The sequence below is a fragment of the Equus caballus genome, chromosome 12, assembly GCF_041296265.1.
Source record: "Equus caballus isolate H_3958 breed thoroughbred chromosome 12, TB-T2T, whole genome shotgun sequence".
In the NCBI taxonomy this organism is placed as follows: Eukaryota; Metazoa; Chordata; class Mammalia; order Perissodactyla; family Equidae; genus Equus; species Equus caballus.
The window spans coordinates 43,318,537-43,344,373 of NC_091695.1; the positions used below are offsets into that span (position 1 = coordinate 43,318,537).

Sequence of the window (25,837 nt, forward strand, 5' to 3'; positions counted from 1 at the left end):
TGAAATTCTTCACGACAGTTCTTCGTGTTCTTGTCGCCACTTCCTCCCGCTCCTCAGGCTTTTTCCCTCACGACCCCATCAAAGTTTCCCTGACCAGGGTCACCGGTGACCGAGGTGCCAAGTCCAAGGGTCAGTTTCTTCTTGACCTTTCAGGAGCACTTGATGCCCACGCTCACGTCTGATAGAGTCTCTGTCTCCATTTGGCCTGTGGACGGCACTCTGCTCTCCCCCCGCTTCACTGACTGCTCCCTCTTGGCTCCCTTACTGTGTCCTCCTCTTCCAGCCTCTGGCCTCCTCTCCCCTCTCTCAGCCCTGTGGGGTGGAAGGCTCCCCTGTGCACGGCCTTCTCCCTCCATTCTTCAGCTGCTGAGGCCAAGAGCTTTGGAATCATCCTTGACCTCTTTCTCATACCCAGCATCCAATCCACCAGCACATGCTACAGGCTTTCCCTTCAGGACCCATCCAGAACCCAGCAGCTGCTCACCGCTTTCACTGCTGCTATTATCTCTCGTCTGGATATTGTAATCGCCTCCTAATTATCTCTGTTTCCACCTCCTCTTCCTGTGTCTATTCTCACACAATAGCCAGAGAGAGCCTTTTGAGATGTTAATCAGATCGCCTTAAGTTACTGTTCCAAACCATCCAACGGTTTCCCATCCCACTAGGAATATAATCCAAAACTCTCATCATACCCTGCAAGGCCTGCCTGATCTGACCTCCCAGGGCTGCTTGATCTCATCTCATCTCTCACTCTCCCCTCGCTCACTGGCTTCTACATGCCTCAGACACACCGGGCACATTCTGTCTCAGGGCCTTTGCACAAGCTGTTCCTTCTGCCATCCTTCTCCTGCCCCTAGGTCCATGTGGCTTGCTCCCTCGTTCAAGTCTTGACTTAAATGTCACCTCTGAGAGGCCCTCCCTGTTCAACGAGTCTAACATAGCACCTCCCTCTTCTCTCACCCTTCTTTGTTTTTCTTATTAGCTCTTCTTCTTGGCATTTATTCTTTGGCTCATCACAGGTACACAATACATTTTTGTTGACAATGAATGAAGAGCCCTCACACTGCTGGATCAGGGTCCCTAATTCCAACCTGCTCCCCAGACACTTTGATGCCTCAGCCCAAAGGACACCTGAGTTTTCTCACCAGCCCTGGAGTAAGAAGATAGACTCCTGCTCTGAGCCAAGAGGAGGCAGAGGGTTGTGTGGGAATGGTTTCCAAGATTGCAAACACGAGGCTCTCAGGTGGAAGACTGATGCCTGAGACAACTTGCCCAGTCACCGAGTCAAGGCCAGACCAGAGCAGAACTGCCCACGGGGCCACCAGAAACATTCTCCAAAGGCGAAGGGGTGGCACTGGGTGCAGAAGGTGGGAGAACCCCCATCTAACCTGCACACCAACTCCAGGCTGGTTTTATGTTTAATTTAAAATAAACTTTGTATTTCAAAATCGTTTAGCTTTACAAAAAAGTTGCAAAGATAGAACAAAGAGTTACTGAGCAGCCTGCACCCAGGTCCCCCCCCGTTAGCATGTTACGTTAGTATAGTCATCTGTCCCAGCTAATGAACCAGGACAGACATGGTCTTACTCACTAAAGCCCGGGCTCACTCGCAACCCTTAGTTTTTCCCTCGTATCCTTCTCCATTCCAGAATGCCTCCAGGAGACCACACCACGTTTAGTCCTTTGGGCTGTGACAGTTTCTCAGACTTCCCCTGGTTTCGATGACCTTGACAGCTGTGAGGAGTACTGGGCGGGTATTTGGTGGAATGTCCCTCCACTGGGATTTGTCAGCGCATCGCATCAAGGGTAGTGCCATCTGTGTGGCATTCCCGTGATGTTACCCTCGCTCACCCGGCTGGGGTGGTGTTGCCCCCTTTCTGTGCTGCATGCTGTGCTCTCTGGAAGGCAGTCATTAGGCACAGCCCTCACCCAGGAGTGAGGAGCTTTCTTCTCCATGAGTTTTTGGAATCATTCTGAGCAGCAGATTTCAGATTAGTGTTTTAAACGACTCCTTTCATCACCCACTGCTGTGTTCGAGGACTGGCTCGCTGTCACCGACGGGCATTTTCCTCTAGCCAGGCCGCTGCTGAGTGCTGCATGGGGCGTATTTCGCTGAATCCTTGCAGTGGCCCTAGGAAGTCAATTCGGCCGACATTTCCTTTTCACCAAGGAAGAAGCCAAAGGTCAGAGAGCCGCCCCTCCTGACTCTAGCCTCTCATTTCTAACCATTTATTTGACTTGAATCCTCACAGAATCTCAAACCTAATACGGCCAAAACGGAACTCTTGATTCCCTCTATCCTCCCCAGTGTTGGTAAGTGGCACCAGTATCCATCTTATCCCTCAAGCCAGAAGCCAACGGGTCATCCCATGTCACCTCAGTGACTCCTGTCTATTCGGCTTCCCAAACACCGCTCCCAAACATAAGCCAGAGCGCCCTCCTCCCCTGCTAGCGTCCTTCACTGCCTTCTTAATGCCTTTTGAATACAGCCGCCCGACCCACGATCCAAAGGCCCGCACCATCTGCCCCCGTCTGCCTCTAACTTCACTTCCAGGTGCTTTCTCCCCCATTCTCACCACCCTGAGCCACACCTGATCTTTCTGGAATCAGATCCCTCTTCCCCGCACTGGACCTGAACGTGCTGCTCTTCCCACCTTAAATGCACTCCCCGCCCCCAGAGCTACCCCTTTTCCTTCAGGATGCAGCCTGCGCATCACCTCAGAGAGGCCTTCCCAACCCCCCAGCCCGAAGCCCAACTGTTAGTCTCCACCTCAGCCCTTTCTTCAGTCGTGGCGTTCACTGTCACCCAACGTGTCTGTGCCACATTGGGCCAGGGACTCGGGCTGACGTGCTCACTGCTGCATCTCCGGCCCCCATCACTCTGGCATTTGGCCAACACTCAAAAGCCAGCTAGGGATGAGTGGTTAAGTCACTTGTCCCACGCACACAGATCGGCTGGAAGGAGCTGGATTTCTAGCCCAGGTCATGGGACTCTCTCAAGGCCTTACTCAGATCCCAACTTCCCCACCATCCATACAGCCTACATGTATTAAGTTCCTACTCTGGGTCAGTTCCTGTCGAGGTGTGATGCTACGGGAGGAATACAGGGTTGGGTCCTTACCTATGCGGGAACTCTGAGGCTAGGAGGGGAGACAGACAAATAGACAATTGCCTCACAGCATGACAGGTTGCATGGGAGCACATGGGCGAGGCATCTAATCCAGCCTGGGGAAGGTGCATCCAAGAAGGCATCTCACCTGAGCAAAGATGCCTGACACCATGGATGTTCTGGGTACAGGAAATAGCAAACACTAGAGATCAGAGAGAGTCTGGCCCGTTCTGAGACCCACGCGTGGTTTAGTGTGGCTGAAAAGCAATGGAAATGGCGAGTGATAGGGCAGAAGAGAAAAGAAGCTGCCGGGGCACTGAGGAGGCTCGTACCTATGATTATTACTGTGCTGTGCCAGAGCCAGGACTGCCCTAAGGAGCCCCCAGTCTTGAGTGCTTATGTGTGAAGCTGCTGACATTTTAAGGGGGATGCCCCCGACCACTTCAAAGAAAACGAGTGACGCTAGCCAAAAGAAAAAGAATAATTTCAGAAAGCAGATTTCAGTGGGCTGAGTGCTTCCGAGGATCCAAGGGGAAGGGGTGGGAGCAGTGGGAGTGATGTTCAGGGAGAAAACAAGATTAAAAGTTGCAAGAATGACTTTCCCAGGCATGGGACAGGCGGGGGCAAGCTGATGAGCTCTGCAGAAAATGGCATACGGAGCTGAATCACATTGGGCATGGACTCCTTCCTTCCTTCTCCATCAACTGAGCACCCATCAGCAGCCTGGCAGGAAACCAGCCACTGTGGGGGGGGTGCAACACAGACCAGGATGAAGTAACAGTCCCTTCCCTTGGGAGACGCACAGCATAATCCTCAGAGACAAGATAAAAAGCCGAGCGGCTCAAAAGGCTAAACACAGGCAAGGTTAAGCAGTGAAAGCAAGATAAGAGCCTGAGAAGCAGTGGAGAAGGCCCAGCCTCCCCTCCGCCCAGCACACGGGGAGGAGCAGGGCCAGATGCCGAAAGGAAATCACAAAGAAAGCACCAGAGCCTGCAGAGAGTTAGCAGAAAAGCCGGAGTAAGAACCCAACAAAAGTCATAAAGGGGGATTGAAAAATGTTCTTTCTGTCAACGTGGAAAAAGATGCTAAAAGGAATGTGTGCCTTTATTAGATGGAGAGAACACAGGGAAGGAAGCAGGGGCTGTGTACGTGTGTTTGTACTTGGGTTTGTATGGTATGCACGTACGTGGGCCTATAAACACATGGAGGTGTGCATGTGGTGTTCAGGGCCTCTGGGTGAACCTGCGTGAGGCTGTGTATAGGAAGTGTGCCCAACTGGGCTTTTGGGTGAGTGTGAACCGGCAACTCGACCTCGGTTCTCTTGACTTCTACTCCATGTGGTCAGCCTCTCTTGCACACTGGGACGAAGTGACCTGGACTCTGGATTAGAGAAGGACATAGTGCTCACTGGGAGCCTGAACTCCCTGGGAACAGCAGGCTCCCTCATCTCATGCCTTCTTCTCTCTGGGCCTCAGTTTCCTTGCCTGTAAAATAAAGACACTTAAGCAGAGGCTTTCAACCCAGGGTGCACATCACAGGCACTGCTGAAGTCCTAAAATAATAAGAGATGCCCAGGACCCACCTCCAGAAGGTAGCACAGAATCCCAACCTCTAGAAGGAGAGCCTTCTAATGAAGTTCCTTCACGAGAGATCCTGAAACCGAGCCTTGTTAAGAACAAGAAAGGTGCCTGGGACTCCAGATTCTGTTTCCTCCCCGTGAACTTGCTGGCAAGTTGAGGGTGCGGTCATGGTCTGATGGAGTCTCATGCACAGGGGCAGGCTTGTCACACCACAGCCAGTACACCTCCGGGAGACAGGGCCAACGTGAGGGCTGAAGGACAACAGATCCTTTGGGCAAAGACTCCAACCTTCAGGGCCCTGGAGGAAAACCGACCAGATGAAACCGACAAGGATAACGCAAGCTCTGCACGTATGCAAACCACATAATCGATGGACACTGGGAACAGCAGGTGCTTCTGGGGAGGGGAGCTGCACGGCTGAGGACAGTGGTCAGAGAGAAAGAACAACTTTTCATTGTAACGTGTATATGCCTTTTGAATTTTGCATTATATATGACTGTATTAGCTACCTTTAAAAGTCACCAGGAAAAAAATCATCGGCACAAGCACAGGATGGGGGAGAAGAACCTGGCTAGATATAACCTGAATGAGCGCAATCTAGGGTTTGGGCTGGCAAGCGTATGCTGAGCAGGCACAGCTCAGTGGCTGTCAAGGTCAGCCTGACATGCAACTTCACGGTGGACAGGTGGCATGCTCATTAAGGGGGGACTGCCCCTCTGTGATCTGTGCAGTTCACTCCCTGTCTGGATCCCTGGGCCATGGATTGAGCACCACATTCTGAGCGGTGTCTGAGCTGACATGTTAAACTATACCCAGAAAAGAGAAATCAGGATGGAGCAGAGTCAGGAAACTGGAGCAAGGGTGGGTGAAGGGACCGGGATTGTCAGCCCAGGCAAGAGGAAGACTGGATGGGGCCCCATTGCTGCCTCCAAATATCTCAGTGACAAAAGGGAGCAGACTGCTCTTCCTGAAGACAGCTGCGGTTTGGTGTGGGTGAGCAATGCAGGAAGGGACTTTGGGGCTATCAAAGGAAAACGTTCTAACCTTTAGAGTAGCCACAGCAGAATGTAGTAAGCTCCCTGTCACAGGAAGTACTCAAGCTAGGGGCACCGGACCATTTCTCCGTCAGAGATGATGCCAAGGGGATTCTCGCACCCACCAGGACACAGAACCTGGGGAAGCCTGAGTCTGAACCCATCCTGACTCATGAGGAACATCCCAGATCCCTGGTAGCAGTGCCAGGCCTTGTCGTGCAGGTTTTGTCCCTTGGGGTGGTGATCCTGCTGTCACCCACTAGTGACATCGACCTAGAAGCAGTGGGGGCAGTGCCAGGTAGCCACCAATCCAGGGCTGCAGAGCACCAGGTCAAAACTTGGCCCTGGCAGGGACTCGGCAAGGCCCACAGGTACACCCTTCTGCCCTGCTTAAAACTAGCATTTACTGAGTGCTATTATGTAGCTGGCCAGGGGCTCCTCTGGGAGTGAACAAGACTACATTCTAGGGAGGAAACAGAAAACCGCAAGAAAAATGTTGGAAGGGATAAATGCCATAGGCAGAATTAAATGGGTGCATGACATGGACTGGAGAGGTGCTCTCCACGCGGGGTCGAGAATCAAGGAAGGGCGTGAGCCCTAAATGACATCACCTGCCTTGATCCTCGGTCAGCAGCATTTGTTGTGGTCTTCACCCACAGGGGCACGAGTCTTTGTTTCGGCAGATGCCCAGCTGCCCTTTGCCACTCTCATGTCCCTTCCGGCCGGAAGCCTCCGTCCCTTGCCCCAAGAAGCAGCCCTAAGATGCCATGAATCCCCTACAGGAACATGGACAGCTCCGAAAGAGGTGAGTGGGGGCGTAACCAGCCTCTAAAGACAAATGAGCCTGGGATCAGATCTGTGAGATGCGGATAATAGCAGTGCCCCACTTCATAGAGTCTTTGTGAGCATTGAGCGAATTAACGCACGTAAGGCACCAAAGCGCCCACAACGCTCTTTAAGCGCTCAGAAAGTGGCAACTCTCTCAATAAATCTCAGTGTCAAAGGTTTCGCTCTGGACTCCGAGGAGGCCGGGCCTGCCCCCTGAGCCTCAGTTTCTCCCGCCATCTTCTCTGGCCGCGGCACTGGGTGCGTTCAGGTTCACAATCTCCGAGCCTCTCCCCACCTCTGCGGCCTGGGGGCGGTTTACAGTCGAGGAATCCGGGGCTGCCAGAGCGTGCGAGTCGGCGGCCGGGAACCTGCGCCTGGGGCCAGCCCACGCCCGGTCCTCGGTGACCACGCCCTCCACCTCGGATGGCCACGCCCCTACACCTCGAAGGCCACGCCCCCGATTTTCCCTCTAGCCTGAAGCGGCCGGGCCAGCACGCTCCTTTAAGGCAATCCCGGGCAGGGAAGAGCGTGTTTCGCCCCCTCCGACCCTGCCGAGGTAGCAGCTTCACCTTTAAGGCGGCGCGGGGACTGCTGGGAAGGCCGGCGGGATGGAGGCGGCTGGCCCGGCTCACGGCTGCCGGTCCGGGTGAAGCGGGGCGGGAGCCAGAGCCGGAGCGGGAGCAGGGCCCGAGCGGGAGGCGCAGGTCCGCGCGGGCCGATCGGGCCGGGAGACGGGGCTCTGGGTCAGCGCACGGGAGGGGTCGTCGTGGGCGCGGCCTGTGGGAGGACTGGGCCGGCCCGCGGGGAGGGGGCGCCGTCCTGGGTGGCCGGGGCCGGGAGCTCGGCCTTTTCAGGGGAGGGGTCCGCAGGGCCTCGCGCCGGCCTGTGGGGAGGGGTCATCGTGGGCGCGGCCTTGGGGGGGGGACGGAGAACCCGAGATCTCAGCTTCTCTAGGGGAAGGGTCTCCCAGGGTCGGCCTGCCCAAGAGGAGGGGCTCTGTGGGCTCTGTGGCTCGGCCTGCCTGTTGCCGAGGGGGCTGCCCCAGGGGCTGGGGCCGGATCTCCGGAGGGGCCGGGGTCTCCCGCACGGGAGTGAGCCCCCAAGACCCCCGTAGGACCGTGCTCCGGCGCACCGTGCCCCGGCTAAGGGAGTCCCCGGGGAAGCCCCGAGATCGGGCCACCTAAGCCGGCCTGAGCCGGTGGTCTGGGCCGAATCCGGGTCCAGCCTCACCGGCCTCACCGCATTGCGTCTCCCGGGCCGAGAGGAGTCGGGCGCGCCCCCTGTAGGCCGAGCGCGGGCACGGTGCGGGCTGCCGGCTGGGGGACCTGGGCACCCTGGGGACCCAGGCGTCTTGGGACCGGAGGTGTTTACCTAATCCGGGGCGGACGGCGGTGTGGTCCCAGGCCCGGCACCCGCCTGCCCGCCCCCTCGCCTTCACAGGTGGCGCGGCCATGGCCACGATGGTGCTTCCCCGGGAGGAGAAGCTGAGCCAGGATGAGATCGTGCTGGGCACCAAGGCCGTCATCCAAGGGCTGGAGACCCTGCGCGGGGAGCATCGTGCCCTTCTCGCTCCCTTGGTCGCTCACGAAACCGGCGACGCTGAGCCAGGCTCACAGGAGCGCTGTGTCCTCCTGCGCCGCTCCCTGGAGGCCATCGAGCTGGGGCTGGGGGAGGCCCAGGTAGGCGGGGCTGGGGTGCTGAGGTGGGAGGTCATGGGAGGGAGGGAGCGTTCCAGAGGAATCTTGGCAATATACGAACAGAATCTGAGCAGGGAACCGTCTGTCCCCTGGAGCCCTGTGATGGGACCCCAGTAAATATCTGTGGAAGAAATGAATGGGATTTGGCGAACCCAGTCATGCCTTGCTGCAGGAGAACCTGATCATCCTTTAGCTCCCACACAGAACCTTGTTCCTGCCTTCTCTGCTAGGTAGCAGAGAATGAATGGTCTAGGAGATTAGAGGGGAAATCCTGAAGGAAACACCCTTCTCCCCGGTTCGTTTTTTAATTCATTCGTTAACAGGTAAGTTATCAAGTGCCCACAATGTGCCAGGGATACAAGTCCAACAAGACAGACAAGATCCCTGCCCTAGTCCAGTAGGAAGAGAGTCAGAAACACACATACATTTGTTACTCATTGTGATAAGTTCTCCAAAGCAAACAACAAAGTTTATGATAGCTTATGGCAGGAGGTCTTATATATTGCTCAGGCAAGACTTCTGAGGAAATGACATTTAAACAAGGACCTGAAGGAAAGAATGAACCTGAAAAGGGAGGAGGGCGAAAGAATGCACGTGCAAAGGTCCTGAGGTAGGAAAGATGTAGTGGAAGAATTGAGAGAAGACCTGTCTGACTGGAGCTTCATGGGGAAGGAGAGAGGGACAGAAGAGGCCTCTGGAGAAGGCAGGGGCCAGATCATGCTGCACATTATTAGTTTGGGTTTATTCTCTGGAAATGGGGAAAGCTTTGGAGAGCTTTAAACAGTCAAGGAACACAGTATGACTTAGGGTTTAAAAGCTCCCTCTGGCTGAGGTGTGGAAAATGAATCATAGTGGGTCAAGGGTGGACACAGGGAGCACATAGTTTGGAAGCCACTGTTGGAATTCAAATGAGGAATAGTGACTTGGAGAAAAGGAATGGCCATGAGGGTGGAGAGAAGGGGACCAATTCTAGGTGTTCCGGAGGTAGGTCCAGCAGGGATGGAGTGAGGGAGAGAGAGGAGGGCAGGGGAACTCCCAGGTTTGTGGTTTGAGCAGGTTAAGGGGATGGGAGAGCCTGCATGGTCAGGAGTTCTGTTTCAGCCTCTTAAGTTGGGGCTGCTGGGACAATGGGCAGATGGAAATATCCAGGAGCAGTGGGGGTAGAAGGAGTTAGGCTCCGGGGGAAAGAGTCTTGGCCTCCTCAGATCCTGGCTGAGACACCGCCTGGCTCCGTGACTCCTGGGCAGGTGGTGTCATCCTGGTTTCCTTGTCTTTAAAATAGGGATCATGCCATCTGCTGTATATACCGCCAGGCTGTTCAGGAATTTTTTTAAAGCTAGCGGTTGTGAAAACACCTGTCACTTAGGCATTTGCTAATCAACTAGAGAGCGCAGGGTCCCAGACTGCCTGGCCCTCTGGAAGGGCAATGTGCTGGTCATTCACTCCTCGGCCAGTTGGCTGCCAGGTGCAGAGATGAACACACAGGGGCTCCCCTCCCGGTGTGCGCAGGCACCGGCACAGATGGGCTACAGGATGGCATGGACACGGGAAGGTGCCCTGCTCTCCTGGGGCGGAGGACATCAGAGGGAGGAGGCTTCACTGCAGACATGACCGTGACCGTGAAGGATGGAGGAAGGCCCCAAGGCAGGAAGAGCCTGGAAGCTCAGGAAAGGAGTCAGAGAGTTTGAGGAGAGGGGTAGGGCTGAGGCCTCTGGGTCCCCTTGCCATCTGGGGGTTTAGGACACACACACCTTCCCTCCTGGGAGCTGCAGAAGGGCAGGGGCAGCCCTGGACCCTTGGGACCCTGGACCCAGAAGTCAGGTTGGGGTCTTTCAGCCACCTCTTGGGTTCTTTGGGAAAGTGCTAGCCCTGGGGCTGGGGCAGTGGGATGGCAGCTGCGGCTGCAGAGGCTTGCGTACAGCCCCCAGGAGAGCCAGGGAAGAGAATGGCTAGCTCGGGAAAGCGCAACCAGCCCTTTTCGTGATCAGCCCAACGAGGTGGGAACCGTCAATGCGGAGGGTTAGCTGGAGGCCCAGGAAAGAGGATGGACTTTTTCAGAGTCCAGCAGAGCAGCCTGGGAGCCCAGGGCTTCTGACCCCAGAAGGAAGGAGATGGGGATCCCCGAGCCTTCTGGGCTTGGATCTTGGACTACGGTCTGTTTGGAGCCTTGGGGAAAACTCCTTTGATGACAGGAGAACTTCGAGGCCCTCAGCCCTGCAGCTCCTCACAGGGCCAGGCCTGGTCTTTGCTGGGCCCCAGGGCCCCAGGAGGCCCAGGCCGGGGGTGGCCAGGGCTCTGACCCTCATCCCTGCTGGCTCCCGCAGGTAATCCTGGCACTGTCGAGCCACCTCGGGGCCGTAGAGTCAGAGAAGCAGAAGCTGCGGGCTCAGGTGCGGCGCCTGGTGCAGGAGAACCAGTGGCTGCGAGAGGAGCTGGCAGGGACGCAGCAGAAGCTGCAGCGCAGCGAGCAGGCCGTGGCCCAGCTCGAGGAGGAGAAGCAACACTTGCTGTTCATGAGCCAGATCCGCAAGTTGGATGACGACACCTCCCCCAACGTGAGCCCCTACCACGGCCACTGCAAGGCTACTGGGCAGGGGGCCCTGGGAGCGAGGAGGGGCAGCATGGAGCAGAGTCCACTCCGACCCAGCCGCTGACATCTGGGCTGCCTTGTGCCTCCTTCCCTGACGCTCGTCTTGTCTTCCCCCCTAGGAGGAGAAGGGTGACGTCCCCAAAGACTCCCTGGATGACTTGTTCCCCAATGAGGAGGAGCAGGGCCCAGGTGCGGGGGGGGGGGCAGCCGGTTCTGGGAGTGGGGGAAGGGAGGGCTGTGTGAACTCCTTGGGACCCAGAGATCACCGGGAACGGGGACCAAGTGGTGCCATGTTCTTTCCTGCCTCGTTTCTGATCATCATATCCCAGCATGTTCGAGCATAAAAGGCAGGTTTCACATGTGGCTTCTCTCCTCCCCCCAAGCTCTGTGAGGAGCAGGCATCATAGTTCAGAGCTCCGGAGCCGCCCAGCCTGGGTTCAAGTCTCGCTCTGCCACTAGTTGCTCTGTGAGCCCTGGTAGAGTTTCTTTTTCCTCTCTGAGGACGCATGCGCAGGCTCAGCCCTGGGCCGGTGCTCACCTTGCTGATGGTGTGGAGTGTGTCTCAGACGCTCCCTTCTGCAGATGCGGAGGCTGAGGCTCGGAGGTTGGGTGCTTGCTCGAGGACGCATAGCTTGCAGTACTGGAGCTGTGACTCTATTCATTCTTGGGGGTGCCTAGACCCACTTCACAGATGGGGATACAGAGGCAGAATAGTGACTTGCCCAGAGCCACATGTCAAGTGAGGCTCTGACCTTCTGCCCTTGGCCTTGCAGCCCCCAGCCCTGGAGGAGGGGATGTGGCTGCCCAGCATGGAGGCTATGAAATCCCGGCACGGCTCCGCACTCTGCACAACCTGGTGATCCAGTACGCCTCGCAGGGCCGCTATGAGGTGGCCGTGCCACTCTGCAAGCAAGCCCTTGAGGACCTGGAGAAGACATCAGGGCACGACCACCCTGATGTGGCCACCATGCTGAACATCCTGGCGCTGGTCTATCGGTGAGGGCTCCTCTGGCCGCAGCCATCCACGGGAGCGCCTGCACTCCTCCCGGAGGCTCTAGCCCAGGTCACAAATCCTCCGTGCCTGCTGTGGGCCAGGACTCAGGCTCCACAGGCACTTGGGTGGCAGAAAGAGAAGGAACTTGTGCCCAGAGGGGGCTGAGCCCACAGAAGGCCTGGCCACAGACGTGAAGAAGCCTCAGTCTAGTGGAGGAGAACAGCTTGGACATAACTGGGAGGGGGCAGCACATGAGGACTCCGGGGGCGCCGGGGAGTTGGCACAGCTTCTCCAGGGACCAGGCTTAAGTAGGGTCTTTGGTGCAAGATGAGTTTGCCTAGAACATGGGAGGGTTGGAGAAGGTTCCCTGGCTGAAGCAGCATGAGCAGAGGCCCTGGGGAATCGAGAATCAGGTGCACTGGGCATGAAGCCTTGGAGGTGTGTCCTGGGGAGTCTGGGCAGTCCCGAAGCACGACTTGCCCTGGTGAGTGAGTTGAGAGTGAACTGCCCAGAGCCCCCGAGCTCCCGGAGGGCAGAGGCCGACCACGTCTCCCCACGCTCTGGGTCACACCCTGCCATGCCCGCTGGTCAGTAAATGCAGGAGGAGTGACCACAGGGATCTTGGGCCACTAGGGGGAGGGTCTTGGGCTGGAGGACAACCCTCACCATGCTCCTGCCTGCCCCCAGGGACCAGAACAAGTACAAGGAGGCTGCTCACCTGCTCAACGATGCCCTGGCCATCCGTGAGAAGACGCTGGGCAAGGACCACCCAGCTGTGAGTGAGGGTGGTGGGAGGTGGTGGCTGCCCCTGTGCCCTGCAGCTCCCAGAGCCCCTGCCCAGCTGGGCCCTAGGTCACGGAGCCTCCGTTCTACCACCCCTCAGGTGGCCGCGACACTCAACAACCTGGCGGTTCTGTATGGCAAGCGGGGCAAGTACAAGGAAGCTGAGCCGCTGTGCAAGCGGGCGCTGGAGATCCGGGAGAAGGTGGGAGCAGGCGGGGCTGGGCGGGCCGGGCAGGCAGGGGGCCTAGGCCGGCCCTCAGCCCAGCCACCGGCTCCTGCTCCCATCCCAGGTCCTGGGCAAGTTTCATCCAGATGTGGCCAAGCAGCTGAGCAACCTGGCCCTGCTGTGCCAGAACCAGGGCAAAGCTGAGGAGGTGGAATACTATTACCGGCGGGCACTGGAGATCTACGCCACACGCCTCGGGCCTGATGACCCCAACGTGGCCAAGACCAAGAACAACCTGGTGCCCTGGGCCGGGAGGGGCTGGAGGGGGAAGGGGGGGAAGAGGCTAGAAGAGGGAAGAAAGGAAAAGGCTCAGCTCCCTGCATCCTGTTCACCCTCTGGGCCTGCTCCTCCAGGCCTCCTGCTACCTGAAGCAGGGCAAGTACCAGGATGCAGAGACCCTGTACAAGGAGATCCTCACCCGCGCTCACGAGAAGGAGTTTGGCTCTGTCAATGGTGAGTCCGTGGCTGCCATGTGCCCCCAGCTCACCCAGCACAGGCCCACTCAGCCATTAGCGTGCAGGGCAAATACCTCAGCCCAGCAGGCCCTCACGCCTTGGGGCTGGCAGGTCCCCAGCCACTTGTGTGCACATGTGAGCACAAACGCTGAACTGGCTTGGCCCCCTGGGCCCTGCCCCTGCCATATACACCCTTTGCATAGCCCACGCCCTTAGCACAGAGTCTTTTCCTCTTTCTCTACTGGGCAACTCCTGTCCACCGTGAGGGCCCAGCTCCGATGTCTCCCGCTCTGGAAAGCCACCTTCTGGCCCCCGACGGCCAGTCATTTCCTGCTCTGGGATCCCTCAGCCTGGCGCATCATTTAGGCCTAGCACATATCTTGGGCTGTGGGCCCGAGGTATGTAAGTGTCGGCTCCCCGCAGCCCGCAATCACTAGCCCCTCAAGCACGGGCCTGTACCACAGTCATCTCTGTGTTCCAGAGGAGGGTCAGTAATGTTTGGGGTCTGTTTCTTGTTCGTTCATTCATTCATTCATTCATTCATTCATTCAACAAAGCCCAATCCTGGTCCTGCCTGGGTACCTCTGACCCCCACCCCAGACCCCAGTCCTGTGTCCAGCCCAACTAGGAGAGGCCTACATGGGAGGCTGGTGACAGCCCCTTTCTCCCCCCAGGGGACAACAAGCCCATCTGGATGCACGCAGAGGAACGGGAGGAGAGCAAGGTAGCTCTGTGGGGCAGGACTGGGGTGGGGGTCCAGGGAGGGAGGGTGAGGCTGGGGGGTCCCACCTCCCCTGACCATTCCTTCCCCCAGGATAAGCGCCGGGACAGCACCCCCTATGGGGAATATGGCAGCTGGTACAAGGCTTGTAAAGTCGACAGGTGAGGACAGTGGGGCAGGGCTGGCAGTGGAGCAGGGAGCAGGGAACCAGCATCCGGGCTGCGGGCCGGGGGCTGGGGACTGCACCAGGCTCCACACTCCATGCTGCTCACCCCTAGAACACACTCCTTTTTTCTGTCAGCTTGTCTTTTAAGGCCTGGGTCACAGGCCACCTGTCCCAAGAAGGCTTTTTGCACCTGCACAGCCTGATTATCTTGCTCCTGGGTTTCCCAGCTTTTAGTCCTGGTGGCAACATCCTCCTTAGGGCCCTGGATCCGGGTCCCCAACCCTGGGGTGATTCCGCCAAGACAGGAGAATCCGCGCGGGCCTAGCACAGGGCTTAAGACACAGGAGGGGCGAGATTCTGGTTGGCTGGATGGTTCCTCAGAGCCCAGTGGGGGTCGGATGCCAGGAGGGGCCCTGGGTACTGGGGACCACGGAGTTTGAGACTATCCCATGTCTCACCCACAGCCCCACGGTCAACACCACCCTGCGCAGCTTGGGGGCCCTCTACCGGCGCCAGGGCAAGCTAGAAGCCGCACACACGTTGGAGGACTGTGCCAGTCGCAGCCGCAAGCAGGTGGGGTAACAGGCACGAGGGCTGTGGGCAGGGACCTGCGGTGGCCCTGTGTGTGTGCCACTTGGGGCACGTCGCTCCGCCTGACGCCCCCTGCCCCTCCCTCAGGGCCTGGACCCTGCGAGCCAGACCAAGGTGGTGGAACTGCTGAAAGACGGCAGTGGTGTGCGGGGAGACCGCCGTGGCAGCCGAGACGTAGCCGGGGGAGCTCGGTCCGAGTCCGACCTCGAGGAGGCAGGGCCCGCTGCCGAGTGGAGTGGGGTGAGTCTAGGGGTAAGGGTGGGCCACGAGGGGCCAGCCCGGTGGTGCAGCGGTTAAGTTCATACGTTCCGCTTCTCGGCAGCCTGGGGTTCGCCGGTTCGGATCCCGGGTGTGGACATGGCACTGCTTGGCACGCCATGCTGTGGTAGGCGTCCCACATATAAAGTAGAGGAAGATGGGCCCGATGTTAGCTCAGGGCCAGGCTTCCTCAGCGAAAAAGAGGAAGACTGGCAGTAGTTAGCTCAGGGCTAATCTTCCTCAAAAAAAAAAAAAAGAGAAGTTGTATAAGGCAATACGAAAGAGACTTTAACATAAATATCTTCAAAATTTTGGGGCTGGCCCCATGGCTGAGTGGTTAAATTCACACGCTCTGCTGCAGGCGGCCCAGTGTTTTGTTGGTTCGAATCCTGGGTGCGGACATGGCACTGCTCATCAAACCACGCTGAGGCAGCGTCCCACATGCCACAACTAGAAGGACCCACAATGAAGAATATACAACCATGTACCAGGGGGCTTTGGGGAGAAAAAGGAAAAAAATAAAATCTTTAAAAAAAAAAAAAAAGGGTGGGCCACAAGTCCTGGCAGCCAGTGTAGCAGAGGGACAAACCTGTCCCCCCTCACAGGACGGCAGCGGCTCCTTGCGGCGCAGCGGCTCCTTTGGGAAGCTCCGAGATGCCCTGAGGCGCAGCAGTGAGATGCTGGTGAAGAAGCTGCAGGGCGGCAGCCCCCAGGAATCCCCTAACCCCCGGTGAGCCCCTGCCCCCAAGGAGCCCCCCACCCAGAGGGAGCCTCTCAAAAACCCACCCAACAACCCAGCCACTCCAGACGAGCTCCTGACCCAGGGTGAACTCCCTCATCTCTCTCAAGCACCACCACCCACCAAATCTGCTCCCTGCCCACAGCCCCCCTCCCCAGCCCCAACCTGACCTCTCCCCCTAGGGTCCCCCAGTTCCACCAGGGGCAAATCTGGCTGTCCTTTCCCCTCAGGATGAAGCGGGCCAGCTCCCTCAACTTCCTCAACAAGAGTGTGGAAGAGCCAGTCCAGGTATGGGTGGGTGGGTGTCTGGGCACTGAGCAGCTGAGGCCCAGGCCCTGGGGCCCAAGGCCTGCATGTCCTGTGTACCTGCCCAGCTTCTCCTAAGCATGTCTGTTCATCCAGCAACATTTCCTGTCTCCGTCCCAGGCCTGGCTTTGGCCTGGACACTGGGGGAGACAAATGAGGGAAACCCGGCCCCTGCCTGGGGTGGACATGCAAGCGGCCAGTGCCCACCCAGTAACCGGAGGTGGGCGGGAGTGTCAGAGCATCAGGCTGTGGCCGTCGGCCCGGCTCAGAGACTCTGGCTGGTCAGGCCCCTTCAGGCCAGGGAAGCACAGACAGCAGCACGAGGCTGAGCCACCTGCCCCTTCTGCCCACAGCCTGGAGGCACAGGCCTCTCTGACAGCCGCACCCTCAGCTCCAGCTCCATGGACCTCTCGCGACGAAGCTCCCTCGTGGGCTAATCCTGAAGGGGCAGCGGGTCGCCAGAGCCTCCACTCGGCACTGCCCTCACCCCCAGCCCTGCGCATGGGCCTGCTGCTTGCCCCCTTGTCTCTCTGAAGGACCCCTGTCTTTTCTGTTCAATCTCAGGGTAACCTCCTCCCTTGTCATCTCAGCCTGAGCCCTGGAGGCTGGGCACGCCCGCTCCAGCTCTACCCCTTATTTATTCCTTCCAGCAGGGCCCCCTCTTCCCTAGGTTCAGGGCTGCGAGAGGGGCTGGCTGGGCTCTCTAAGGTAGAGACTCGGTGGCCTGCCCTCCCCAGACCCCCGGGCCAAGAACACTAAGCACCTGCCGTCCCTTCAGCACCCCGCCCTCCCCACGGCCGTTGCTTCTGTATATAGAGAAATAAGTTATTGGCCGCGCCCCTCCCCTCAGTCCGCGGTACTACCGGACCTCCCCTCGCCCCGCCCTTCTCTAGTGGTACCGCCCAGGCCTTAATCACCCCCATTCCGCGCGGTGGTATCTCCCAGGCTCCACATCTTGGGGCGGTGCCTCCCCAAAGGGTTCCCTGGGCCGCCTGGCGCCCCTGTCGGCCTCTGAGGGGTGCGGCCTGCCCCGCCATCGCCCCGTGTCCTAGGACGGAGAGCCCTCCTCTCGCCCGTCCGCTCACCGCCGGGCCCTGCCCTGCATCCCGGCCTTATGCACTGCCCCTCCCGCCCGGCTCTGCCCAGGCACGGCCTGACCCCGCCCCGGGCACCGCCCGTCGAGCCTTCCTGCCACGCCTCTCCCACGCCTGCAGCTTCTCCCGGGGACAGCGATGGCCCCCTGTGGCAGGAGGGGCTGCCCCAGGTGGGGGGTGAGGCGGTCGCTCTCTATTTTCAAATGTTGCTGTAGAAATAAAGACGGTTTGAAACTGAGCCGGGCTTGTTTTGGGGCGGAGGCCGAGGGCTCCTAGCGTCTCTAGGTTGGGGATGGGGTCGGGAGAGGTGAGCGCGGGGTGTGTGTGTGTGTGTGTGTGTCGCCCACGTTTGGTTCCGAGCAGTGGAGCCAAGATACTCTGCCCCTATCCCGGAACTGTTTGGGGGCCCCACAGGTTCAGGATGTTTTCCGACAACCTTCATCTCTGAAGATCTATAGACCGAGGGCTTTGATTGAGCTCTACCTCTCACTGAGCTGTTTGACCTTAAGCGAGTTACCGAGACTGGATTTTTTCATCTATAAAATGTGGGTGACCACATCTTCCTCCTGGGGCTTACGCTGTAAGTTAGGAGCGCCAGCACACGAAGAACTCTGGATAAATGAACTTCTACTAATGCTTACAACTCCGGGACCTGGCAGGGTAGGGATGACTACCTCTGTCAGACAGGCGTGAAACGTGTTAACCCTAGCCCTAAATTGAGTTTCCAACGCTGGGACACCGTCAGGCTCCCGAGAGCTGTCAAGCTCAGGTACGTATAGGGAGCGAACTACAAGCCCCAGAGGGCAATGCGCTGCGACGATGGGGATTGCGCTAGGAGGCGCGGGCTCCTCGGTTTACGCCTGCGCAACCGGGGATGGGGGGGGGGGCCGGGTGGGGGGGTGGTGAGCAGGATAACGTACCGAGACTACAAGTTCCGAGAAGCAACGCGGCGAGGCCCGAATCGGGAATGTTTGCGCCTGCGCGTCGCGGGCGGGGCCTCTGGGGCGGAGCAGCCACCATCTTGGAACGGGAGGCGGAGCAGAGCCGACTGGGAGCGACCGAGCGGGCCGCTGCCGCCGCCATGAACCCCGAATAGTGAGTGAGCTCCGCCCGCGCCGTCCGGCGCAGCCTCGATCCCGAGTACGGGGCTGTATGCTTACCGGGGTTGTCCAGCCTGGGTCAGGACTGCGTGGCGCCCCCACATCCGGGTCTCTCTTCCGCTGACCTCCCTCCCCCTACATCCGGGTCCTGCCCCTCCCCCTGGGGAGCCCCAGGACCCCAACTTGACACCCCAAGTTCTTATACGCGGGGCGCAGAGACTGCAAGCCCGAGGGGCACCGCTTGGAGTCCGAGGCACTGGCCCTACCAGGCCTTATCGGTCAAGTGACCCCGCAGCCCCGGTCTCTCCAGGCCTCAGTTTCCCCACCTGCTGCTGGAGAGTGGCGGTCCGGGTGCTGACGGCAGTCCCGGCGTCTTGGAGCCCGTCACCAGATAGTTTCTGGTCTCGGTCCAGACTCGGGCCCTTTAGGTCGGGTCGTAAATCCTTCTGCTCTACCCGTTCTCCCGGAATCCGGTTCCGGGGCCGGCGCAGGGCCGGGCAGACGCGGGAGACCCCGAGGCGCCGCTCGGGGTCGCTCTCCAGCAGGTCGTCCCGTCGGGGGCTGTCGCTTTGCTCCGTGCCCGGGTCGAGCTGCCCTGCCGGTCCCTTCCCGCCCTTCCTCACCTTTGCGCAGGCCCCCGGCGCCACCGGCACACCCCTTCCCTTCGCCGTCACACTGCCGGTGAAGTTCAGATGAATGTGGCATTTGCTCCCCCTTCCAGTGGGATTCTCTGTTTCTCAGACTCTCCTCACTTCTTGGTCCCTTCCCCTCCGGGTAGATGGCCCACATCTCTGCCCCAGACTGCTCCTTGACGGTTTTCCCCAAAAGTCAGTTATCTTCTTCTTCTGCCCCTTCCTTTTTCTCCTCCAGATCCAGGCCTCACATTTCTTGGGGGAAGGGTGAAGCTCTGAGCTGGATCATAAGGGGAACAGAGAAGGGAACCAGCAGGCTCACAGAGACTGGAGTCTGAACCTGGTTTCCAGTCTTAAAGTTAACTTAGGGCAAGTCGCTTCCCTTCTCAGACTTCTGGTTTCCTCAGTTGTTGGAATAACAGCACGCACTTCATTGGACTGTTGTGAGGCTTTAAGATGGTGCATTTGAAGTTCTTAGCACAGGGCCAGGCCCACAGCAGAACTCAGTGTGTGTTAACTGCTGTTGTCATTGCCACTTGTCGGCCGTCTCTTCTTAGAGGCTTTGTCCCAGGCTCTTTACATAGACATTCACTTAACAAGCTGGGTACGCCACGGGGTGGTGTAGGAGGGGTTCCCTAAATAGCCCCTACTGTAGTCCCCTACAGTCTGGGGACTGTGGAGTCTGTCAGGAATCAGGGTGGGGTACCCAGCTCTGTCGCCAGATTGCGATCCTTGGCAAGTCATGTCCCTTTCTGTGCCTCGGTTTCCTTCTTTGTAAAGTGCGAATTCAGACTCAGCCCTTCAGGCCAGCTGTGTTATGGGAGGTGGTCGGGCCCCCTTCTCCCGGGATTTGTGGGAGGATCTTGGGAGCACCTTAGTACTCTAAACGGAGGCCCGCCTCGCAGTGTGGGAGAGGGCTGTAGCTGTTACTCCAGGGTGACGGCGGGTGGGTTCCCTGCCTGCCTTCACGCCTTCCCATCCTTTCTCTCCAGTGACTACCTGTTTAAGCTGCTTTTGATTGGTGACTCGGGCGTGGGCAAGTCGTGCCTGCTCCTGCGGTTTGCTGTGAGTAAGAAGCCTCCCCTGGCATCCATCTGGGGTCCTGGCTGGTGGCTGGAGGGAGAGAGGGCAGCCCAGAGCACAGTAGTTACAAGACCTGGGGAACCAAGGATGAAGTTGCATGACTTGCTGGCAACATATCTGACTGAAAAAGGGCAAGGGGCTGGCAAGCTGGGGGGCTGAGAACTGGCGCTCAGCAGTTAGGAGCGCTGCTGGGGCGGGGAACTGGAGGGAGATTTTCCAAATGGGCCTCAGGCCTGCTCAGTCAGGCCATTTCACTGGGCCACGATGTTGCAGGATGACACATACACAGAGAGCTACATCAGCACCATCGGGGTGGACTTCAAGATCCGAACTATTGAGCTGGATGGCAAAACCATCAAACTTCAGATCGTGAGTGTCACTGTCCTCAAAGGCCCTGGTGCAGAGGCATCTGCCTTGGGAGGGGAGGGGCTCTGGGCATGGAGCCCTGGGCTGACCTGCCCTTTTTTCCTGCTGTCTTTAGTGGGACACAGCTGGTCAGGAGCGGTTCCGGACTATCACTTCCAGCTACTACCGGGGGGCTCACGGCATCATCGTGGTGTACGACGTCACTGACCAGGTACTCCTGGGCTCACCATCCCCAGCTTTGCCTCCTCAGCCTCAGGCCTTTGGCGCTTGCTTCTTTCTGCTCTTTCCGTCCTCTCTTTTTGGTGCTGCCGGGAAAGGAGAGTGTATTCGGACTCATTTCGCAAGGAGGGAAACAGCCGCAGAAGTGGACCCTCCAGAGGCCCTGCTGCAGGGTCCCGGCAGAACCAGGCTTTGCACCTCCCGCCAGACTTGCCGCCTTATTCTAGACCTTCCAGACGCCTGTGTTTTGTAGGGGTTTAGTCAGCCGATTGGTTGCTGTGCTGGGCCCCTGGCCGCCTGTGTGAAGACAGTGTGGAGAAGCAGTTGGAGGGCTGTAGGCAAGGCGATGAGGGAGCCGTGCGCTCTGGGGCCAGTGTGCGCAGAGGACTGGGAGCCCTGTGTCTACTGCGGCAGCATTAGTCGTGTGTTCTTGGCAGCAATGGTGATGTTAACAGCCGGGAACAACCCCCCATACCCTGTAGTTTACAGAACGTGTGCCGGCTTTTTGATGTTCACAACACCCTGCAGGGGTCTGTACTGTGTTCCCATTTTACAGATGAGGACATGGGTTGGAGTGGTGAGGAGACTTGCTTAAGGCCCAGCAAGTTAAGTGGCAGAGACAGAAAGCCTGGGACTGCTGACTCTGCCAGCTCTGTTCTTGGTCCTAAACCTTGTTGCTTAATGGGGAGCAGGCCCTGGAGACAGGGAGATGCTTACGTCAGCCCTGGGCCAGAAGAGGGGTGACTGGGCTTTTCAGCTCACCGGGGACTTGTGATGGCCTTTGGACTACAAGCTGTGGGCGAACTGCACTCCTCTCACACAGAGGTCACCGAGGACCTCTAACTGCCAAGTCTCGTGACCTCGTTGCAGTTCTCGCCCTGACTGACCCCTCATGGCTTTTAACTCCATTCTTTTCCCTCTCCTTGAGAAGTTGGCCATCTCCAGCTCTCCCATCTCCTGCTGCACTGGATTCTCTTTTCGGTGCCTTTTTACTGTTTCGTCCTGTGCTACTCCCCACGACTCCAAACTGTGTGCTCCCTAACTCTGCCCCAAGCCTCCTGACTCTCCCTGCCTGCTTCTGGCCACTTTGTGGTTTGGCTTCTGCCTGGTGTTCTGTGATTCCTGTGTCTAAACAGCTATCACTATGGATCTCCTCCTCTGTGCCCTGCATTCTGCTGGCGCTTTCTGTTTAATACAGAATAAATACGATTCTAATGAATTAGAATTAATATAGTTCTGATCTTTGCAGCATCACCCAGTGAACTACCGGGTTGGGTCTCCTGTTTGCAGATGAGGAGACACTCTCCGAAAGGTGTTAAGTGACTCACCCGTGGTCTCGCAGGCAGGAAAGAGAAAGCCCATGTTTGAAACCAGGGTTCTTTGCTACTGCGTGACCCCTCTCCTGCTCCTAGACAGCCTCTCCTGAGCTCCAGACCTTTTGCAGAACTCAGCATGTCCAGCACTGGCCTCACCGTCTCTCCCCGATCTAGCTCCTCTGTCCTCATCTTTGTAACAGAGTCCCTATCGGCCTGACCAGAAAACTCCTCCTTCCCCCATCCAGTCAGTCCCAGGGCCCCTCTTTGTCCCCCTCATGATAACAGCAGCGATGAGGATAATAGCAGCTCCCACTAATTAAGCACTTGTTATGAGACAGGCCTGCATTCGTTAGCTCATGATCACAATGGCCCCACTGGGAGGTACTGTTTTACAGAAGTGAGGAAACTGAGGCTCAGAGAGGTCAGGTGACATGTTTAGGGTCACACAGTAAATGGCAGAGTGGGGCTTAGCCCAGGATGGTCTGACTCTAAATCCTGTGCTCTTCCCTGCCTCTTTCCTGGCTCAGGGCACCTCCTCTCTTACCTAGATTATTCCAACTACCTCCCCGGTGGTCTCTGTCTTGCGGGTCTGCTCTGGCCTCTACGCCCCTGCTGGGCCTAGCTTCCCAGGGCATAGCTGTTCCTGCCGCTCCCTCAGGAAGCCCCCACTGGCTCCTATTGTCTAAGATCTAGCCGGGCTAAGGTCTTCCGTGCACTGGCCTGCCTCCTCTCCGTCTCCTTCCCTGCTCAGGGCCTGCCTCCCAGCAACGTCCAGTCTCTCCTCCCAAACACACCTTGCCCCTCCCATTCTGTTAACTGGCGTGTGTTGTCTCCTCCCCTTGCACTAGTTCGAGCCTCGCCTGGCAGGGGCGGTCCTGGAGCCCCACTGGCTCTTGCCTTCTGTCCCCACAGTGCTGGTCACCCTGTCTTGCCATTGTGTGGGTCCTGGTCTAGGCTTCCACTGTCTCCTGGGTGCTTTAGGGCAGGGCCCAGGTACGATTCCCATCTTTGTCCCGAGGGCCCAGGCTAGGACATGGCAGGAGGTGTAAGTTTGAAGCCAGTGTCATATCACCAGGCCTCCAGCTCCTAAGAAGGGAAAGTGGCTGTAGCTCAAGCACGTTCCTAAAAGTTCTGTCCTTTGTCCGCATGCCAGGGGTGGGGGGTGGGGCGTGGCAAGCTGCCGGGAGAGCCAGGCTGAGGAAGCAGGCTGTCGGTGCCAGAAGTAGGACGAATGTTAGGCTCTGTTCCTGGGATGCTCGTGTCTCATAGTCCAGGGTCTCCTCTGCGAAGACCCTCCACCTACCACTGGGCTCCACGACTTCAGACTTTAAAGGGATTTTGAGGCCACCGTGGGAACTTTGTGATTCCTGCTAACCTGTCACCCTGCGTTTCTGTCTTCCTCTCCTCTGGCTTGTTTCTTGCTCCCCACATTTGCTTAGTCCTTTTCTCTGTGTCAGGGAGAGAGGAGCAGCTGCAGGAAGCAGAGGCCGGCCCTTAGGCTTAGGCTGTTTCAGTGCTGGGGCTGTTGGCAGACAGCTGGGGCTGCACTGGGCCTGCCTTACTGGGGACCCAGATGGAGGAGAGCTAAGCCTGGAAGGAGAAGGGACTTTCCTCCGGGTCGCTGAGCCCAGCGCTCCCGCCTCTCAGGAGCCCAGGGCACCCCCTTCCCCTCAAAGCCCCTGATCTCCAGGCCTAGGGTAGGTGGGAGTTGGGAGTGAAACAGTTTTTGACCTTGGTCCCTCTAGGAATCCTATGCCAACGTGAAGCAGTGGTTACAGGAGATCGACCGCTATGCCAGTGAGAACGTCAATAAGCTCCTGGTGGGCAACAAGAGCGACCTCACCACCAAGAAAGTGGTGGATAACACCACGGCCAAGGTGAGTGGGGCCTGGGCCCGTCCGCCCAGGGTGGGCCGGGGTCTGTGTGCCTCACCTCACTCTCCCCTCCTCTCCTCTCCTCTCCCTTTGTCAGGAGTTCGCAGACTCTCTGGGCATCCCCTTCCTGGAGACGAGTGCCAAGAATGCTACAAACGTAGAGCAGGCGTTCATGACTATGGCTGCTGAGATCAAAAAGCGGATGGGGCCTGGGGCAGCCTCGGGGGGTGAGCGGCCCAACCTCAAGATCGACAGCACCCCCGTGAAGCCCGCTGGTGGCGGCTGTTGCTAGGAGGGGTACATAGGGTGGGACAGGAGGGGCACCTTCCAGATGATGCCCCTGGAGGGGGCAGAAGGGGCCTCCTTCTCCTGGGGCATTTGAGTCTGTAGCTTTGGGGTGTCCTGGGCCCCCCATATCCCTCTGGCCCATCTGCCTGCCGCCCTGAGCCCTGGTCTGTCAGGGCCCCCAAGGGAGGACACCCAGGACCTGTGGCTGGGCTAGGGGTAGGGGCTCGCTCTGCTGCTGCCTCTAGGTAACTTTAAAAGATACCCCACCACACACCTTTCTTTGGGATGAGGGCTTCTCTGTCTGTCTCCCTCCCCCTGCCCCCCATTATGCTGCAGTGGGTTTCTCTCCTTACCCTTCTTCCTTCTCGCCCCCGCCCCCCCGCCCCAAGAGTTGATTGCCTCCCTGTCCTCTACTGCCCCTGGCTGCAGTCAGTGCCCAGGGCCAGGCATGGAACCAGGGGATCCAGGGCCCTGGGCCAGACCTCAGGACAGGCACGGGGGCCACAGAGGCCTGGCAGCCCACCCTCTCCTCTCCTCCCACCCCTCCCACACTCACAGCTCGAGCCGTCCAGCTGCAGTGGGGTCTGAGCACATCTAGGGCAGGTGGGCGGGCAGCCGCGCTGGGCCTGTGTCTTGAGCCCATAGGGAGCCTGCTCCTTGCCGCCCCCTGCCCTGCCAGAGCCAGGCCCATGTGCTGCCTGCCCACCGTGCCCCTTTGTCCCTAAGGCAGGCGGAGGCGGAAGGCCCACCGTGCCAGAGCCCGGGCACCAGCCTTAACCCTCACTCTGCCAGCACCTCGTCCCTTTCTCTGAGGCAGCACATCTGGCTTTGTCTCCCTTTCCGTCCCTTGGAGCCTGTGAGGGCAGATCCTCATCCCCTGTTGCTACTTCTCCTTTGGGGAGTGTGGGTGCAACCCAGGGTTGGAGGCCTCTCTGCTCCCCGCTCCCCCCAGGATCCTAGTCCCCTGCCCTCTGGCACAGCTGCTTCCTGCAGAAAAACAAACCTTTGGTCTCTACCTGAGAAGCCATGTTCCTTGTGCTGTCTCTCGCCTGTCCCACCTGTGCCCTGCCCTCCAGCTTGTATTTAAGTCCCTGGGCTGCCCCTTGGGGTGCCCCCCCCCCCCCCCACTCCCAGGTTCCTCTCTGGTGTTATGTCAGGCATTTTGCAAGGAAAAGCCACTTGGGGAAAGACGGAAAGGACAAAAAAAATAATAATAAATTTCCACTGGCGCTCGGATGAGCCGAGGGTTTTTGCAAGGAAGTTGTGGTGACTGAGTGTGGTCTGTGGTGGGAGCTGCCTTGGGGTTGGGGGATGGACCTGGAGCCCTGGGCTTGCTGGGCTGCACAGGGGTCCTGGCTTGGGCTGTGTGTCCTAGGGTTGCTGCTGAAAGTCCTTGACCCACTTCCTGAAGCCAGGAGAGCTGCCTGCTTGTGCTTCTGTGGTCTGTCCCCACGGGCCCAGCACGGTTCCGGCAGGGAGCGAGGCAGGCGGCCATCAGCGAGTACCTGGTGAGCAGCGCCAACACCCACACAGGCGCACATCCAGGATGTGAAGTTGGGCGGCCGCCAGAGCCCAAGCCGCCGGGCCGCAGATATTGTGCCCCAACGCACTTGGCCCGAGTCCCTTCCAGCCCCCTCGTTTAGCCCCCTCTCCGGGCTTTGCTCTGGGTTCAAGCCAGGTGTGTCTGCTCCCTGGGACAGTGACAAGTGCTTTGCACTTAAGAGCTCAGTCCGGCTGGGCGCTGGTGGGTGAGGCGTGGTGTGTAGGGTAGGAGTGTGTGTGCCCGTC

General features: G+C 58.5%; 2 protein-coding genes, 2 long non-coding RNA genes and 1 other non-coding gene across 12 annotated transcripts; 3 read left to right on the forward strand and 2 right to left on the reverse strand.

Moving 5' to 3' along the window:
• Positions 1-965: 965 nt before the first annotated feature.
• On the reverse strand, positions 966-7,434 carry LOC111775977 (uncharacterized). Of its 4 annotated transcripts, XR_011424126.1 has the most exons (4): positions 6,339-6,995; positions 4,692-4,987; positions 4,421-4,593; positions 1,401-2,131 (listed from the first exon to the last, which is right to left on the reverse strand). It is a non-coding gene; the product is annotated as an uncharacterized lncRNA (long non-coding RNA). The 4 variants fall into 4 exon arrangements; XR_011424128.1 differs by lacking the exon at positions 4,421-4,593 and having other exon boundaries at positions 966-2,158; positions 6,339-7,434; XR_011424127.1 differs by lacking the exon at positions 4,421-4,593 and having other exon boundaries at positions 1,402-2,131; positions 6,339-7,434.
• Positions 6,869-17,409, forward strand: KLC2 (kinesin light chain 2). 5 transcript variants are annotated; one of them, XM_023654490.2, is made up of 16 exons: positions 6,869-7,107; positions 7,955-8,230; positions 10,573-10,803; positions 10,958-11,027; positions 11,612-11,834; positions 12,520-12,607; positions 12,716-12,817; positions 12,906-13,079; positions 13,195-13,294; positions 13,971-14,020; positions 14,111-14,178; positions 14,648-14,756; positions 14,862-15,014; positions 15,638-15,762; positions 16,002-16,059; positions 16,431-17,409. In XM_023654490.2, the coding sequence occupies exons 2-16, from the start codon at positions 8,003-8,005 to the stop codon at positions 16,512-16,514; spliced, it is 1,863 nt and encodes a 620-aa protein (XP_023510258.1). In that variant the 5' UTR covers positions 6,869-7,107; positions 7,955-8,002; the 3' UTR covers positions 16,515-17,409. The 5 variants fall into 5 exon arrangements, with proteins under 5 accessions (XP_023510258.1, XP_023510256.2, XP_023510257.1 ...); XM_023654488.2 differs by having other exon boundaries at positions 6,975-7,107; positions 7,992-8,230; XM_023654489.2 differs by lacking the exon at positions 6,869-7,107 and adding an exon at positions 7,117-7,255.
• On the forward strand, positions 9,461-9,579 carry MIR9117 (microRNA mir-9117). Its single transcript, NR_128147.1, has one exon. It is a non-coding gene; the product is annotated as a microRNA mir-9117 (primary transcript).
• On the reverse strand, positions 11,670-18,882 carry LOC138916754 (uncharacterized). The gene is made up of 2 exons (XR_011424129.1): positions 18,598-18,882; positions 11,670-12,169 (listed from the first exon to the last, which is right to left on the reverse strand). It is a non-coding gene; the product is annotated as an uncharacterized lncRNA (long non-coding RNA).
• On the forward strand, positions 18,070-25,309 carry RAB1B (RAB1B, member RAS oncogene family). Its single transcript, XM_001491186.6, has 6 exons — positions 18,070-18,266; positions 19,896-19,968; positions 20,260-20,355; positions 20,468-20,563; positions 23,633-23,764; positions 23,859-25,309. The coding sequence occupies exons 1-6, from the start codon at positions 18,139-18,141 to the stop codon at positions 24,051-24,053; spliced, it is 720 nt and encodes a 239-aa protein (XP_001491236.5). The 5' UTR covers positions 18,070-18,138; the 3' UTR covers positions 24,054-25,309.
• The last annotated feature ends 528 nt before the right edge of the window (positions 25,310-25,837 follow it).